Genomic DNA, 15,620 nt, shown 5'->3' on the forward strand with positions numbered 1-15,620 from the left:
TTGCCATTCTGTGCCAGTATTAACACACGCGCAAGCAGACATGACAAACATTATTTACTTATTATTCGTGTCAGACGGTCACCGTAGGAGCAGCAATACGCCCAAAAGCTCATTCTGTGCTGTGATAATTGATGGTGATTTTGTGAATGTGCCAGTGCTTGCACAGGCTGCTGTAATGAAAGGATAATCAACACACGATCAAGACTGTAAAGGGGCGTCTGGGTAGCTCACCCGGTGGAGCACGCACCCATGTGCAGGGGCTTAGTCCTCGCCGCAGCAGCCTCGTGTTCGGTTCTGGCCTACGGCCCTTTTCTGCATGTCGTTAACTCCTCACTCTCCCCTTTCATGTCTAACCTGTCGTATCAAATTAAAAAGGCCTGAAAATGCAACAAAAAAAGACTGTACGGGAACTGTTCTCTTTCATTTATAATGTGGTAGAAAAAACAGGAACAGAAATTTTCAACTTCCCTTCATGTGCTTTATTTGTATATGTCAAACAATAAGCAGCAAACCTGATACTTAGCTATAATATGGCAAAAAAATGCATTTTCTGATATTATTAGAAAAATATATATATTATAATACACCCTTCTGTAAAGCGAAAGACAATCGTGTTAGACTATCTGTGCTAAGTCGATAATTTTAACTCTTTTAAAGCATAAAGTCCACTGCATACATTTTTTCTAGCAAATTTAGAAATAGAAACGGGAGCCTAAAATAATGATCCTTTGAATTCTTAAAGGCATAGTTAAAAATGTTCTGATAATTCACTGGCACCTCTAAGCTAAAAAATGAACTTGTTATATTTGTTTTGTTTAATTCAAATAAAAGCTAAAGCGTAAAAAACTACAATATTCCGTTTTATGGGGGGTTATGAGCTGGAATATTTCTTTCTAATTAGTGAGCTATAGAGGTAGCTGTAGCTGGTAGGTGGATTGTTGCTGTTGGACAGAGCCAGGCTAGTCGTTTCCCCCTGTTTCCAGTCTTTGAGCTAAGCTAAGCTAACGATCTCATGACTGTAGCTTTATATTTAGAATACAGACAGGAGAGTGTTATTGTTCTTCTCATCTGAATCTCTGCCATAAAGCGAAAAAGCGTATTTGCCAAAGTGTCAAACTATAGCTTTAACTGATGTGCTTTTAGCTCAGGTTTACATTCAGTGTTGTTGTGCATGTGAAAGAAAAGCATACAGATACAGACAACATAAAACATTACGGGTGTAAAAATAAAATAAAGCTATGATAAAAATACATTTCACTCCACCTTGCAACCAGAGGAAAAACACATGGGGAAAAAGATAACGTGATCACACATCTGACATCGAAATTCAGGTGTCAGTTGTCTTAATGCGTGTTACGCCTGGCAGGACTTGTTGGCTTTCATGATGAACCAGAGTCCTGTGACAACTCCAATCAGCCCCAAGATCACACCAGCAACACACACTGCTGTCTCTACAACCTGCTGGTCTGTGGTTACTGTGGTAACATCTGTGGAAAACACACAGATAGAAAGCAGAAAGAGAGTTTTACACATATCCAGTCTTCACTAAAGGTACTTGTAGCCAACATTTTGTGCCAATAATATCTTGCCAAATATCTCTTGCTGATATTAAATATCTAACAAAAGTCCTAAGTTACCATCTATCACCTGAAGCCATTGAAAAGTCAAGTCAGTGTTTATTGTCATATGCACGGTTAAAAGCAAGTCTCCATGTCCAATGAAATTCTTCCTTTGCCTTTCAGTCTGAATGCCATTTAAAAGGAAACACAAGGTATAAAGAATTAAATACAAGAAAATAATAAAGAACACTATGTACAATATACAGACATGTCTGTGCAACATTCTTTGCATTCTACTTCAGTTAAATATGATTAACATATTTAATGAATTGCGTTGAGCAAAAGATGCCACCAAATGAAAAATGAAGAGATCTATCTATGAAGAGACCAAAGTGGTTCATCCTGAGGTAGACAAGAATATATGTGTACTGTACCAAACATCATGGAAAATCAGTCCAATAGTTGTCGAAGCTTTTGCTAAAAACTAAAAATGTCAACCTGGTGGTGGCGCTACAGGAGAAGTCATTCATCCTCTGGGGACTATAAATGTCTGCACAAAATTCCATGCCATCCATCCAATAGTTAAGTAAAGTAGTAAAGATATTTCAGTCTGGGCCCGTAGTGGACGACAAACCGGCACACAGACATTACAATCCTTATGGGCCAGCTACATTGCACGCAGTGCAGAGCCGTGCAGAGCGGATGTTCCAACCCTACGCTTCTACTATAATCAATGAAACAGGCTACTGACATAGTGGTGCGTATGCTCCGTGGAAATCCATTCTAAAAGTGTAAAAATAGGACAGTCTTCTATTTATATTTTTTAACGCAAGGTGTCTTTTACACAGAAATGGATCATAAAGTGTCTATATTTCTTTTAAATTACACTACTGATATACAGGAAACGACTTAAAGGTGACATGGCATGAAAATTTCTCTTTATGAGGTTTTTTAACATTAATTTGAGTTCCCCCAGTGGCTAGAAATGGCGATAGGTGTAAACCGAGCCCTGGGTATTCTGCTCTGCCTTTGAGAAAAGGAAAGCTCAGATGAGCCGTTTTGGAATCTGCTTGTTATGAGGTCATAAGGAGCAAGGTTACCTCCCCTTTCTCTGCTTTGCCAGCCCAGAGAATTTGGCCAACCCAAGAGAGAGAGAGAGACATCATGGCTTTTCAAATGAGATCCTAAGGAAAGCTCATTGTGGGACTGGCTCTAGTTGCTGTAGTTCTGCACCAAAGCTGAATTTCGGGAAAGAGACTTCAGATACAGTATTAGGGGATCACTAAGGTCTATATAAAAGCATCCAAAGAGCACCATGTCATGGGACCTTTAATGACTGTAATGCGTGTAATAAGTGTATTGGCAGTTTTATTTTGAGAGTTTCTGTTTTTATTTCTTGTTATCCTCACCTGCATCCTTAATCCCTTGATAATAGCTGATTGACGTTTTCACAGCACTCGCACAGCAATAATTATGAATATAAATGTCACTTTTTTTACATTTTATTTGACATCATTTGGGCTCATCTTTTCCTACACATTGTCATCTCTAAGTCATATCAGCCAACATAGACCTCAGCAATAATGGCTGCAATGGCAGTGAAAACTAATGATTATTTAAAGAGCCCCTATTAGACTCATTTTCAGCATCATATTTGGACTCTTGGGGTCTACTAGAATAGGGTTTACATGTTTTAATGTTCAAAAAACATATTATGGTTATCATACTGCCCATTGCTGCAGCTCCTTTGCCTAAAACACCTGGCTGGCATTCTCAATTAATTAATGACATCACTAACTGAAGAATTTCAAACAGGAATGTGGGCGAGGCGTTTGTAGGCAGTTAAGAAAAGGTGCACTTTTTGTACTTTATACACAAAAAAACTATATAACACACTAAAAGATGGGGGAAATAAAAAAAGCATAATAGGGGCTCTTTAATATTTGTCAAAATTTAAATATCATACATCCTTCTCTATTTTCTACATATCTTTAATTTTCCACCTCTTTGCTCTTCTGTTTCATACCAAACGAACATCCCCTCTGTTACTTTTACACCCACTGACTCGTCACATTATGAATAATCTCGCTTTGCCAGACCCTCCTCCACAGTTCTGCAAAGGAGGGTCGGCTAGTACACACAGCATTCTGGGATGGGAGAAAAACATGCTCTGGTTTATTGGCATTACTTTAAATTAATCAAAATTGTCTTGGGCGGTGCTAAGCGCCGGACGGAGCCCCGGTGCCGCTGCAAAATAGTCTCGGAAAGGAACTTTGTTTTTTTGTGGAAGTGTGTACGTTTCTGGAGTTTAAAATTACAACACAAAGAAATCAGAAGGTAACAGAGGGACATCCGGCAGAATTTCAGGCGGCACAGGAGCAATTCCAGAAGTGGAACGTCGGGGATATAGACTACATTATGATTGACCTACCCAGGAACTTGGTGAGAGGCGCCCGCAGGCTGATGTGGTCCACGCTGCAGGAGTAGATGTCGTTCTCCTGCGGAGTGAAGTCCAGGTAGGAGAAGATGCAGAAGCTGAAGTCGCTGTTGGAGTAGTACTGAGTCTGACTGACCTCACTCTGGTCCACCAGCTGGCCATTCCTGGTCCAGGTGATGGTGACTGTAGGTGGATGAAAGTTGGTGACAAAACAGATGAGGGTGTTGGGGACCTCCAGTTCCATCTCCTGCTTGGGGTAGATTATGGAGGTGGGACTGACTGCAGATGGATGGATTGATGTTTGACAGAGAAAGAAAGATAAAGTTACACATTGTGGCCAAATGTACAGTATGTAGACATGTAGCACCTGGAAATACCCCTTTTGAAAGTATTTTTGTTTGTTTACACGTAATACATAATTTAATCAATATTCTGTTTAGTAATGTATTGAGACATGTAGTTTTGTTATAAGTTGTGCATTTCTTCCAGTAGGGCATCACCGGTAGGTTGCTACATGAGTAGTGATTTGATGTTAAAAGATACTGCAAGAAACCATAGAATAAGATACGTTTTCAGGTTTTAGTCGAGGCCTGAAGTACAGGACACGGAGTGTGTGTGCGCGGTGATGTACTCTTGAACTCGCTGTTTTGCCTTGATGTGAAGGAATTAAACTGAACGTTAATACACTACTAGCACCGTCGTTGTCTGAGTGGTGTAACAGACATTGCAACAAAACACCCATACAATATTTTTGACAATCTCATCATCACATGCTGTAATTAATTCTTAACCCAGAGGAAGATTGCCATTGATACACACCCCAGTGTCATGGAACACATGCTTTAACCTGCACTGACAATACAAGCCTGATTACACACCCAGAGACGTTAATTGCACATCACGAAAATTAACTCCTGTTTAGCAACATATCTTACTGTTGCTCCCATTACAGTATTTCACTGACTTGTTGTTTTTGTGATTAGGCTATATCTAGTATTTTGGAAAGATTAAGCCAGCAGCATGACTTTTTTTACTAGCTGTTTCAACTGAAGTTTGTTGTGTTCTTGGCATTTAACAGCTTTTATTTGTAGCTTCAGAGACTCAGACTAATCATGTCATGTACAAACATATATCAGTCACAGGGGATACTAGAAGTACATTTTGCTGATAATGCTTCTGCACTGTCATTTATGTCAGATTTTTCCCATTGATGTATTGGTTCTTTTACTAAACTAAAAGATCTGAGTACTTCTTCCACCACTGACTCAAGACGACTATTAATCAGGCTTGCAGATTCAGCAACATCTTACTCATATAAGTATTCATATTAATGTTCCAGCTACTTCACCTATGGCCTCTGGAGGATGATTTTCTCCCTTTATGGCTCGTGGGATGTTGTACTTGCAGGTACCCAGGGACAAGAATGCGTCTTGGGCTAGTTCAGGATCTGGAATCCACTGCTCTGCAAACTCTGGCAGACGCTGAACTGTCTGATAGGTGACCGGGTCAACGTAGAGGAGCTGATCACCGTCAAATTCAATATCATACTGGCCGTCACTTGTCACATTCCTTTGACAGAAGGTCAGAAAACGAAGCAAGTGTTTACCTGCAGTTTGTATAAAAATAAAATGCATATTACAGGTACATAAATGTACACAATGTTTTCAATGTTCTGCCAAGTTGTTCTGTGAGCAAATGTGGTGTTTATACTTAGGAGAGTTAAAACCAGACATGATCCAAACTGCTACTAAAACTGTGTATGTTTCTGGCTCTATCAGCCACACTGGCAGGTAACAAACCCTGATGATTTATATTGTAAAAATGTAGCTGGCTTGCAAAATAGAATAGAATAGAATATAGTGACATTTTATAATGCAGAAAATAAAGTATAATAAATGTGGTTATAGTACATAACTGATCAAAATATAATGGTACTTCTTGTCCATTTGTAAAACCTACTGCATCATCAATGTTGAACTTACTTTCCTTCATATTCACATCTGAAAACAAAATCTCTTAATGCCTCCTTACAATCATGAACAATTACCTTGGCTCCATTTTGGAAGACAAATAACCAGCAGCACTGGGAACAGATTCATTGCCATGTTGAATTTCTGGTTCTCCAAAACGCAAACTGAGTAGGTTTCACTGACACCAACGATTCACATGCTGAGGACACAAACCAGTCGATGCTTCAGTGACGTTTCCACCTTGAAAACAATGAAGGAACGTGTCACTCTGATTTTAGCATGAGTAACTGCTGCCACCTAGTGGAGGAAAATCATAATCACAATATTTGCACCTGTCTGGAGAAAACCTAAAATGGACATCTTTTTCACTTAAATGAATGAATGCCCTGTTAACTGTATGTCATATTATACTTCAGCATAATATGCAAGTAGTAGAGTAGTTTTTTCTTTCTTCCTTCAATTTATCATCTTTTCAGAAAAAATACCCCATCACAATTTCCCAGCCTCTGAGGTAATGTCTTAATTGCTTGTTTTGTCCAACAGACAGTTGAAACACATTTTAATTTAAAAGAATATTCAAAATTAGAGATAATAAAACAAAAACTTTTCACATTTGAAAAAATGGAATATCACTCTGCCAGCCAGACAGCCAAAACTGAAAAACTCTTTCTACAGGGGACTTCCGGTGCGGCGGCGTGGTGGAGCGGTCGAGTTCTCCCCTTGCTCCCAATCTCCTCCTTCTTTACAATCCAGCCAAAGCGCTGCAACTAACCTCTTATATTCAACTATATTCGGCAGCACCTCGCCATGACGAGAGGATGTCCAACAAGTCGAAAAAAGACGTCCCAAAGAAGGGTGAATCGTTTCCGGGCACCGTGATTGCCACGCTAACCATTTTAGCTGAGCACAAGGACTCGCTTTTGACTGAGTTCAAAATGGACAATGTGACGCAGTTATTTTCTACGGAGACCAGTGAAGTATATCAAAAGCACTTTTCCGGTGACGGCTGAGTGTTACTGCGCAGCCTCCAACTGAGCTTTACTACGTAAATGTGAGGTGAGCAACCTGTCTGAAAGTTGTTAAGTCTTCTGGTAGCTGTGCCAAGAGAAATCTCAATCATTCCCAATCTTGCAGAGACGGAGAGCGTAGGTATATGTAAGGAGATAACATAGCCACAGGCTAATTATTGCTAACTAAAAGGCTAGTTAAAATTAGTAATTGAACTTAAACAGCTAATTTAAGTCAAAACTTCCTGCAAGCTTATCCTGTACTATACGGTAATTCCTCTACTATGCGACAGTAAGTCGCTTGGTTATGACACATCGTTAGCCTATTTTTACAAAAATGGCTTTTCCTTCAGCCCATCGGTGATGCCCACACTTGTTACTCGAGACCGCTTGTGACGTTTCTCTGACAGAGAGGATGATAGTTACTAAGCAACCAATATGCATCTTCAACGACATGTAAGATAATAAACAATACCGCGAAAATCAGAGTGGTCAATATGACCGTGTATGGCCAAAATAGGTAAAAGTGATTGTATTTTCTTTGCCTTTTGTGTAATGTGTATAAAAACAATTTTAAATGAAAATATAGGTGACTCTTTTAGGAAAAGTCAGGTACCAGCATATAAATTTTGAAACAAAATGACCGTCATGGCTTTTCTAGTGTTAAAACTGTTAAAGTTTTAACACAAGTGTTAAAGCTTCACACCCTCATTAGGGTCTAAGGTAGCCTGCTAGCTTTCGGCTATGTTCCTCTGTTAGCTCCTGGCATGCTAGTGCAGGCTAAGCCCCCGCTTCGCGGTGTACTGCTCTGGTAAGACTGCTTCAAGACTCATAGCTACAAGCTGCTAATGTTACCTCAAGCTTCCCTTTGCTAATGTTACCTCAGGCTTTTCTTATGGCTGCTTGTGTATTTATGTTCCGTACTTTAAAAACTCTACTAGCCTTGGCTGGCGTGGCTAGCGTTCAATAATTCAAGAATAATAATAATATAATAATAAGTTCAAGAATAAAGTGGAAATCAGAAACCTGCACTAATATCGGATAACATTCAGCATGTGTGTTCAGCTCTTATGAAATAGATGCACACTTCTGTTGCAGTTTGACGTAATGAAGAGAAATTTTGAGAACAATATCGAAGTCCAACAGTGAAGCGCTGATTTAAAAACACTGAAGACAGGACTTCTATTAGTGTCATATTTATAAGACTGCCAGTCTAAAAATGGCTGGAGGACTATAGGAGAATAGTGCAGCCATCAAAATCAATACAAACAGAGAGAGTATGTTACTTAATTACAGACTTTGTAATTACATTATGTTAAGCCATTTCTATACTGTACTTTGAACCCACTTTGTTAAAAAAAAAAAAAAGAACTACAGTACATGCAGTAAAACAGACTGCATAAACTTGCAGCATAAAGCTCAATTTTATTGTGGTTTGATTGTACTTTGACATGTAGTAGAACAAACAGGAACAGAAATGTTCAACTTCCCTTCATGTGCTTTACTTGTACATGACAAACACAATTAGCAGCATTATTTGTGTCAGACGGTCACCGTAGGAGCAGCAATACGCTCAAAAGCTCATTCTGTGCTGTGATAATTGATGGTGATTTGTACAGGCTGCTGTAATGAAAGGATAATCAACACACGATCAAGACTGTAAAGGGGCGCCTGGGTAGCTCACCTGGTGGAGCACGCACCCCATGTGCAGGGGCTTAGTCCTCGCCACAGCAGCCGCGTGTTCGGTTTCGGCCTGCGGCAGTTTTCTGCATGTCGTTAACTCCTCCCTCTCCCCTTTCATGTCTAACTTGTTGTATCAAATAAAAGGCCTGAAAATGCCACAAAAAAAGACTGTAAGGCAACGGTTCTCTTTCATTTTAATGTGGTTTACATGTGGTAGAACAAACAGGAACAGAAATGTTCAACTTCCCTTCATGTGCTTTATTTGTACATGACAAACACAATAAGCAGCAAACCTGATACTGTGCTACAATATGGCAAAACATGCTTTTTCTCATATTATTAAAAAAATAAGTGCTAAGTCGATAATTTTAACTCCTTTAAAGCATAAAGTCCACTGCATAAATTTTTTCAAGCAAATCCTAAACTAATGATCCCTTGAATTCTTAAAGGCATAGTTAAACATTTTGGGATAATTCACCGGCACCTCTAAGCTCAAAAATGAACTTGTTATATTTGTTTTGTTTAATTCAAATAAAAGCTAAAGCGTAAAAAACTACAATATTCCGTTTTATGGGGGGTTATGTGCTGGAATATTTCTTTCTAATTAGTGAGCTTTAGAGGTAGCTGGTAGGTGGATTGTTGCTGTTGGACAGAGCCAGGCTAGTCGTTTCCCCCTGTTTCCAGTCTTTGAGCTAAGCTAAGCTAACCATCTCATCTGTTGTTGTGCATGTGAAAGAAAAGCATACAGATACAGACAACATAAAACATTACGGGTGTAAAAATAAAATAAAGCTATGATAAAAATACATTTCACTCCACCTTGCAACCAGAGGAAAAACACATGGGGAAAAAAGATAACGTGATCACACATCTGACATCAAAATTCAGGTGTCAGTTGTCTTAATGCGTGTTACGCCTGGCAGGACTTGTTGGCTTTCATGATGAACCAGAGTCCTGTGACAACTCCAATCAGCCCCAGGATCACACCAGCAACACACACTGCTGTCTCTACAACCTGCTGGTCTGTGGGTACTGTGGTAACATCTGTGGAAAACACACAGATAGAAAGCAGAAAGAGAGTTTTACACATATCCAGTCTGCACTAAAGCTACTTTTAGCCAACATTTTGTGCCAATAATATCCTGCCAAATATCACTTGCTGATATTAAATATCTAACAAAAGTCCTAAGTTACCATCTATCACCTGAAGCCATTGAAAAGTCAAGTCAGTGTTTATTGTCATATGCACAGTAAAAAGCAAGTCTCCATGTCCAATGAAATTCTTCCTTTGCCTTCCAGTCTGAATGCCATTTACAAGGAAACACAAGGTATAAAGAATTAAATACAAGAAAATAATAAAGAACACTATGTACAATATACAGACATTTCTGTGCAACATTCTTGCATTCTACTTCAGTTAAATATGATTAACATATTTCATAAATTGCATTGAGGGCTTCCGCTTTGGGCCATGCGGAGATAGGACGTGAGATAGGAGAGCTCCCTGCTTAAAGGGATATTTCACAGATTAGCATTAAGCTTTTTATCAGTAGAAACATGGTAGTATTTTAGAATGGCCGTGCTTCCCTCCCTCATGTCCCCCTGAGACTGGCTTTCTCTGTATTGTGTGTCTGGAAAAAAATCCTCAGATGACGCAAAAATCATCATTTAGCGTCATCGGAGGCATTTTTGCCCAGAGTCTGTGGACTACAGCCAGCTAGTACCGCATGTTTTCGAACCCGCCCATAGGGGGTGGGACTGTCGTCTTTATCCGAAGCGAGCCGAAGTAAGCCAAGTGTCAGCCATCTTGAAGCTTCGCTAAAGGGTCTGTCTTTTCAGCAGAAAACTTTTACATCAATTATGTGCATTCAAACTACCGCACGTGTACCACCGGGATACATTGGTACAGATCGGAGAATATGTAGGAAACTTTATTACAGACGGAATACTCAACACACTACGCAAGCTTCGCCTGATACGGAGACCAGCACCTCAGCCTGCAGTGTTGCTGGATGCCGCTAGCTGGTAAGCAGACATCCTCAGCGGTGTGCGAAAAGCGGGACATGGGTAGGAGTTCCAGCTAGGTGTAGAGCTAACGCTAGCCGGCCACCTGTGACATCAATCTTGCTTGCAAGTCTCAGTTTTACTGAAACCAGGTAAAGATGCGATGGACTGCAACTCTTATAGGCCAGTATCTTTGCTGAATGCAGATATTAAGATTTTCTCTAAAGTTTTGGCCGCTAGAATAAACTCTGTCATATCAGATATAATTTCAATTGATCAGACAGGTTTTATGAGAGTGCGTCATTCTCTCATTAACATCTGCAGACTCTTAAATGTGGTGCATTCTCCAGCATCTAGGGTCACACCAGAAGTGGTGGTGTCCTTTGACGTGGATAGGGGCATTCGACAGGGTCGAATGGGGCTACCTTTTTTCTGTGCTGGGTAGGTTCGGATTTGGTCCAAAATTTGTTTCTTGGGTTTGACTATTGTATTCATCTCCTAAGGCTGCAGTAGTCACTAATAAATTATGTTCACAATATTTTTCTTTATCCAGAGGAACGCGTCAGGGTTGCCCTCTCAGTCCATTGCTGTTTGTTGTAGCGATAGAACCCCTGTCAATAAAGCTTAGAACCACACAGTCCATACGCTGTATTAGCAGGATGGGAATGGAATATAACATTTCTTTGTATGCCGATGATCTCTTAATTTATATAACGGACCCATTGTCTTCTACACCTGTAATTTTGAAGATTCTAGGAGACTTTAGTAGCTTTTCAGGGTATAAAATTAATTATTCAAAAAGCATGTGTTTCCCTATCAATGAGAAGGCGCATCAAATACAAGATACTGACTTGCCCTTTCGTATATCAAAGTCAGGGTTCAAGTATCAAGGAATCCATGTCACCCCCTCTTTTTCTGGTTTGTTTGATGCAAACTTCACTCCAATACTTGAGAAACTAAAATCTGACCTCCAGCGATGGAGCACCATTTATTTATCTTTAGCTGGAAGAGTTAATTACGTTAAAATGAATTTGTTGTCCCGATTTTTATACTTATTTCAAAGTCTTCCAGTTTTCCTTCCGAGCAACAGATAACTTACTTTCAAGTTTTTTATGGAGAGGTAAAACTTCAAGGCTACGTAAAAAATTCCTTGAAAGACCAAGACAGAGGGGTGGGCTTGTGAATTCAGGTAGAATAGAACCACAAAACCACCAACAGTTAGTTTCTATCCAGAGGAGTAGAGGGGAAACGACTCTGTGTTGTGTTTTCAAGGTGTAGTGCAGGGAATTATGATCCACCGTGAGCACAGTGTATTTTATTTTGAAAATGAACCGGATATTTATTTTGTTTCTGTGCTCGACTTCCTGTCCCGCACAATCTGCCGTGTACTGAATTGCTGTGGAGCTCTCCCGCGTCCGACAAAATAGAAGCCCTGCGTATCTGCTCCGGAAGGCTGCGGACCGCCGGAGCTGTGCCGCAGTCGGAACGCAGCTGTTATGCAGCCAGTGGAAATACACACATTGACTTTAATGGAAACCTAATGACTCCGCCGTTCCACAGCCTTCCACAGCCGTTCCGCATCTGCTGGAAAATCCCCGGTTAGGATTTGGATACAATTTAGTAGACTGTCTAGTCCACACAGCATTCCGGGATGGGAGAAAAACGTGCTCTGGTTTATTGGCACTACTTTAAACCAATCACAATCGTCTTGGGCGGTGCTAAGCGCCGGACGGAGCCCTGGTGCCGCTGCAAAATAGTCTTGGGAAAGAACTTTGTTTTGGTGGAACATGTGGAGGTCTCGAGTTTAAAATTACAACACAAAGAAAGCGGAAGGTAACAGACATCTGGCCAAAAAGAGTGACATCCGGCAGAATTTCAGGCGGCACCGGAGCAATTCCAGAAGTGGAACGTCGGGGATATAGACTACATTATGATTGACCTACCCAGGAACTTGGTGAGAGGCGCCCGCAGGCTGATGTGGTCCACGCTGCAGGAGTAGATGTCGTTCTCCTGCGGAGTGAAGTCCAGGTAGGAGAAGATGCAGAAGCTGAAGTCGCTGTTGGAGTAGTACTGAGTCTGGCTGACCTCACTCTGGTCCACCATCTGGCCATTCCTGGTCCAGGTGATGGTGACTGTAGGCGGATGGAAGTCGGTGACAAAACAGATGAGGGTGTTGGGGACCTCCAGTTCCATCTCCTGCTTGGGGTAGATTATGGAGGTGGGACTGACTGCAGATGGATGGATTGATGTTTGACAGAGAAAGAAAGATAAAGTTACACATTGTGGCCAAATGTACAGAATCTGGACATCGCAACAAAACACCCATACAATATTTTTGACCATCTCATCATCACATGCACATAATTAATTCTTGCCATTGATACACACCCCAGTGTCATGGAACACATGCTAATAAATGAAAACTCCCCAGTGCACAGCTACAATAAACAGTGACGGACGCTCTAACCTGCACTGACAATACAAGCCTGATTACACACCCAGAGACGATAATTGCACATCACGAAGATTAACTCCTGTTTAACAACATATCTTACTGTTGCTCCCATTACAGTATTGCACTGACTTGTGGTTTTTGTGATTAGGCTATATCTAGTATTTTGGAAAGATGAACCCAGCAGCATGACTTTTTTTACTAGCTGTTTCAACTGAAGTTTGTTGTGTTCTTGGCATTTAACAGCTTTTATTTGCAGCTTCAGAGACTCAGACTGAGATTGTCTGACCTCCGTCATGGTTCAAGATTAAAAGCAGTGGTGGGAAGTAACATTAAGACATTTAAGTACTGGACTTAGGGATGATTTTGAGGTGCTTTTATCTTACTTATTTTCCATATTTCTATTTTAGGTATACTTTCTACTTCTACTATACTACATTTCAAAGGGAACTATTGTACTCCACAACATTTATTTGACAGCAGCTGTAGTTACTAGTTACTTTGTAGATCAATATGTTACATAGAAACATATGATAAGCTTAAATAATTAAACACATGGTCAAAGATTAAACCAGTGGTTCCCAGCCCCTTGATACATTTTAGATCTCTTCAAATGTTTGCAGTTTCATCAAAGAGACATTTGGTTTCTAAACGACTCACATGGTTTCATTTAAATAGCTGTTTGAGGCACAAAAAGGCCAAAATTATCCACTATTTTCTAAAACAAAAACCAAAGATTGGATTGGAGGAAGTCCAAAAAATTATGAGAAATTGCGTTGCAGAAATAAGTTTCCTTTCCCATTAATCATCACAGATTTATCTTTACCCTTAGGAGGGGGGCCGACCCAGGTTGGGAACTACTGAACTAAACTTGACATAAAGTAGTTAAAACTCGCTCCACCTTGACCAGCTACACCAGTAAAATGCTGCTTACACATTGATTCATCAGTATTAATCTAATCATGTCATGTACAAACATATATCAGTCACAGGGGATACTAGAAGTACATTTTGCTGATAATGCTTCTGCACTTTCATTTACGTGGGATTTTTCACATTGATGTATTGGTTCTTTTACTAAACTAAAAGATCTGAGTACTTCTTCCACCACTGACTCAAGACAACTATTAATCAGGCTTGCAGATTCAGCAACATCTTACTCATATAAGTATTCATATTAATGTTCCAGCTACTTCACCTATGGCCTCCGGAGGATGATTTTCTCCCTTTATGGCTCGTGGGATGTTGTACTCGCAGGTACCCAGGGACTCAAATTTGTCTCGGGCTAGTTCAGGATCAGGAATCCACTGCTCTGCAAACTCTGGCAGACGCTGAACTGTCTGGTTGGTGACCGTGTCAACGTAGAGGAGCTGATCGCCGTCAAATTCAATATCATACTGGCCATCACTTTGCACATTCCTTTGACAGAAGGTCAGAAAACGAAGCAAGTGTTTACCTGCAGTTTGTAAAAATAAAATATAATACATATTACAGGTAGATAAATGTATGTGTTTATGCTTAAAACAAGATATCATCCAAGCTGCTACTAAAATTGTGTGTTTCTGGCTCTTATCAGCCACACTGGCAGGTAACCAACCCTGATGATTTCTATTGTAAAAATGTAGCTGGCTTGCAAAATAGTTAAATGGAAGAATATAGTGACATGTTATAATGCAGAGGCAGAAAATAAAGTATAAAAAAAAAAAAAAAGTGGTTATAGTACATAACTGATCAAAATATAATGGTAATTCTTGTCCATTTGTAAAACCTACTGCATCATCAATGTTGAACTTACTTTCCTTCATATTCACATCTGAAAACAAAATCTCTTAATGCCTCCTTACAATCATGAATAATGTTCTTTTACAAAAACTTACCTTGGCTCCATTGTGGAAGACAAATAACCAGCAGCACTGGGAACAGATTCATTGCCATGTTGAATTTCTGGTTCTCCAAAATGCAAACTGAGTAGGTTTCACTGACACCAACGATTCACATGCTGAGGACACAAACCAGTCGATGCTTCAGTGACAATAATGTTTCCACCTTGAAAACAATTAAGGAACGTGTCACTCTGATTTTAGCATGAGTAAGTGCTGCCACCTAGTGGAGGAAAATCATAATCGCAATATTTGCACCTGTCTGGAGAAAACCTAAATTGGACACATCTTTTTCACTTAAAATTCAAAGTTTACAGTGTTTCTTGTTTTTTAAGCTATGGAATGCCCTGTTAACTGTATGGCATATCATACTTCAGTATATTGCAAGGAAATATTTGTGTAGCAGTCAAGTAGTTATAAATAAAAAAAAAATCAAATCACAAAAATGAGGTGCTCCAGCTTTAAGACAATGGTTGTTTTCATCTTGATTAATCTGCTGATTTTTTCCCCCCTTTCTTCAATTTATCATTTCTTTTCAGAAAAAAATAGCCCATCACAATTTCCCAGCCTCTGAGGTAATGTCTTAATTGCTTGTTTTGTCCAACAGAGAGCGAAAACAAATTAAAAT

General features: G+C 39.8%; 2 protein-coding genes across 5 annotated transcripts; both read right to left on the minus strand.

Annotated features, from left to right (window-relative positions):
- Nucleotides 1-589: 589 nt before the first annotated feature.
- LOC114557230 (H-2 class II histocompatibility antigen, I-E alpha chain) lies at nt 590-6,932 on the minus strand. 3 transcript variants are annotated; one of them, XM_028580607.1, is made up of 5 exons: nt 6,739-6,932; nt 6,044-6,206; nt 5,345-5,565; nt 3,991-4,275; nt 590-1,487 (listed from the first exon to the last, which is right to left on the minus strand). In XM_028580607.1, exons 2-5 carry the CDS (start codon nt 6,052-6,054, stop codon nt 1,354-1,356), a joined length of 651 nt encoding a protein of 216 aa, XP_028436408.1. In that variant the 5' UTR covers nt 6,055-6,206; nt 6,739-6,932; the 3' UTR covers nt 590-1,353. The 3 variants fall into 3 exon arrangements, with proteins under 3 accessions (XP_028436408.1, XP_028436406.1, XP_028436407.1); XM_028580605.1 differs by having other exon boundaries at nt 5,345-5,602; XM_028580606.1 differs by lacking the exon at nt 6,739-6,932 and adding an exon at nt 6,578-6,664 and having other exon boundaries at nt 5,345-5,602.
- Nucleotides 6,933-9,387: 2,455 nt separating this feature from the next.
- Nucleotides 9,388-15,518, minus strand: LOC114557231 (H-2 class II histocompatibility antigen, I-E alpha chain). Of its 2 annotated transcripts, none has more exons than XM_028580610.1 (4): nt 14,990-15,518; nt 14,311-14,531; nt 12,604-12,888; nt 9,388-9,700 (listed from the first exon to the last, which is right to left on the minus strand). In XM_028580610.1, exons 1-4 carry the CDS (start codon nt 14,998-15,000, stop codon nt 9,567-9,569), a joined length of 651 nt encoding a protein of 216 aa, XP_028436411.1. In that variant the 5' UTR covers nt 15,001-15,518; the 3' UTR covers nt 9,388-9,566. The 2 variants fall into 2 exon arrangements, with proteins under 2 accessions (XP_028436411.1, XP_028436410.1); XM_028580609.1 differs by having other exon boundaries at nt 14,311-14,568.
- Nucleotides 15,519-15,620: the final 102 nt, after the last annotated feature.

Source organism: Perca flavescens, chromosome 6, assembly GCF_004354835.1.
Source record: "Perca flavescens isolate YP-PL-M2 chromosome 6, PFLA_1.0, whole genome shotgun sequence".
Lineage (NCBI taxonomy): Eukaryota > Metazoa > Chordata > Actinopteri > Perciformes > Percidae > Perca > Perca flavescens.

Bases quoted from the DNA above. Each gene is read 5' to 3' on its own strand.
- LOC114557230 (XM_028580605.1), bottom strand. From the start codon at position 6,101: ATGGCAATGAATCTGTTCCCAGTGCTGCTGGTTATTTGTCTTCCAAAA. The intron at 4,276-5,344 runs GTGAAGTAGCTG...ATCCATCTGCAG, and splicing joins TCATCCTCCAGAGGCCATAG to TCAGTCCCACCTCCATAATC. The intron at 1,488-3,990 runs GTAGGTCAATCA...TGTTTTCCACAG, and splicing joins GCCTCTCACCAAGTTCCTGG to ATGTTACCACAGTAACCACA.
- LOC114557231 (XM_028580609.1), bottom strand. From the start codon at position 15,047: ATGGCAATGAATCTGTTCCCAGTGCTGCTGGTTATTTGTCTTCCACAA. The intron at 14,569-14,989 runs GTAAGTTTTTGT...TACAAACTGCAG, and splicing joins TCTTCCACAATGGAGCCAAG to GTAAACACTTGCTTCGTTTT. The intron at 12,889-14,310 runs GTGAAGTAGCTG...ATCCATCTGCAG, and splicing joins TCATCCTCCGGAGGCCATAG to TCAGTCCCACCTCCATAATC.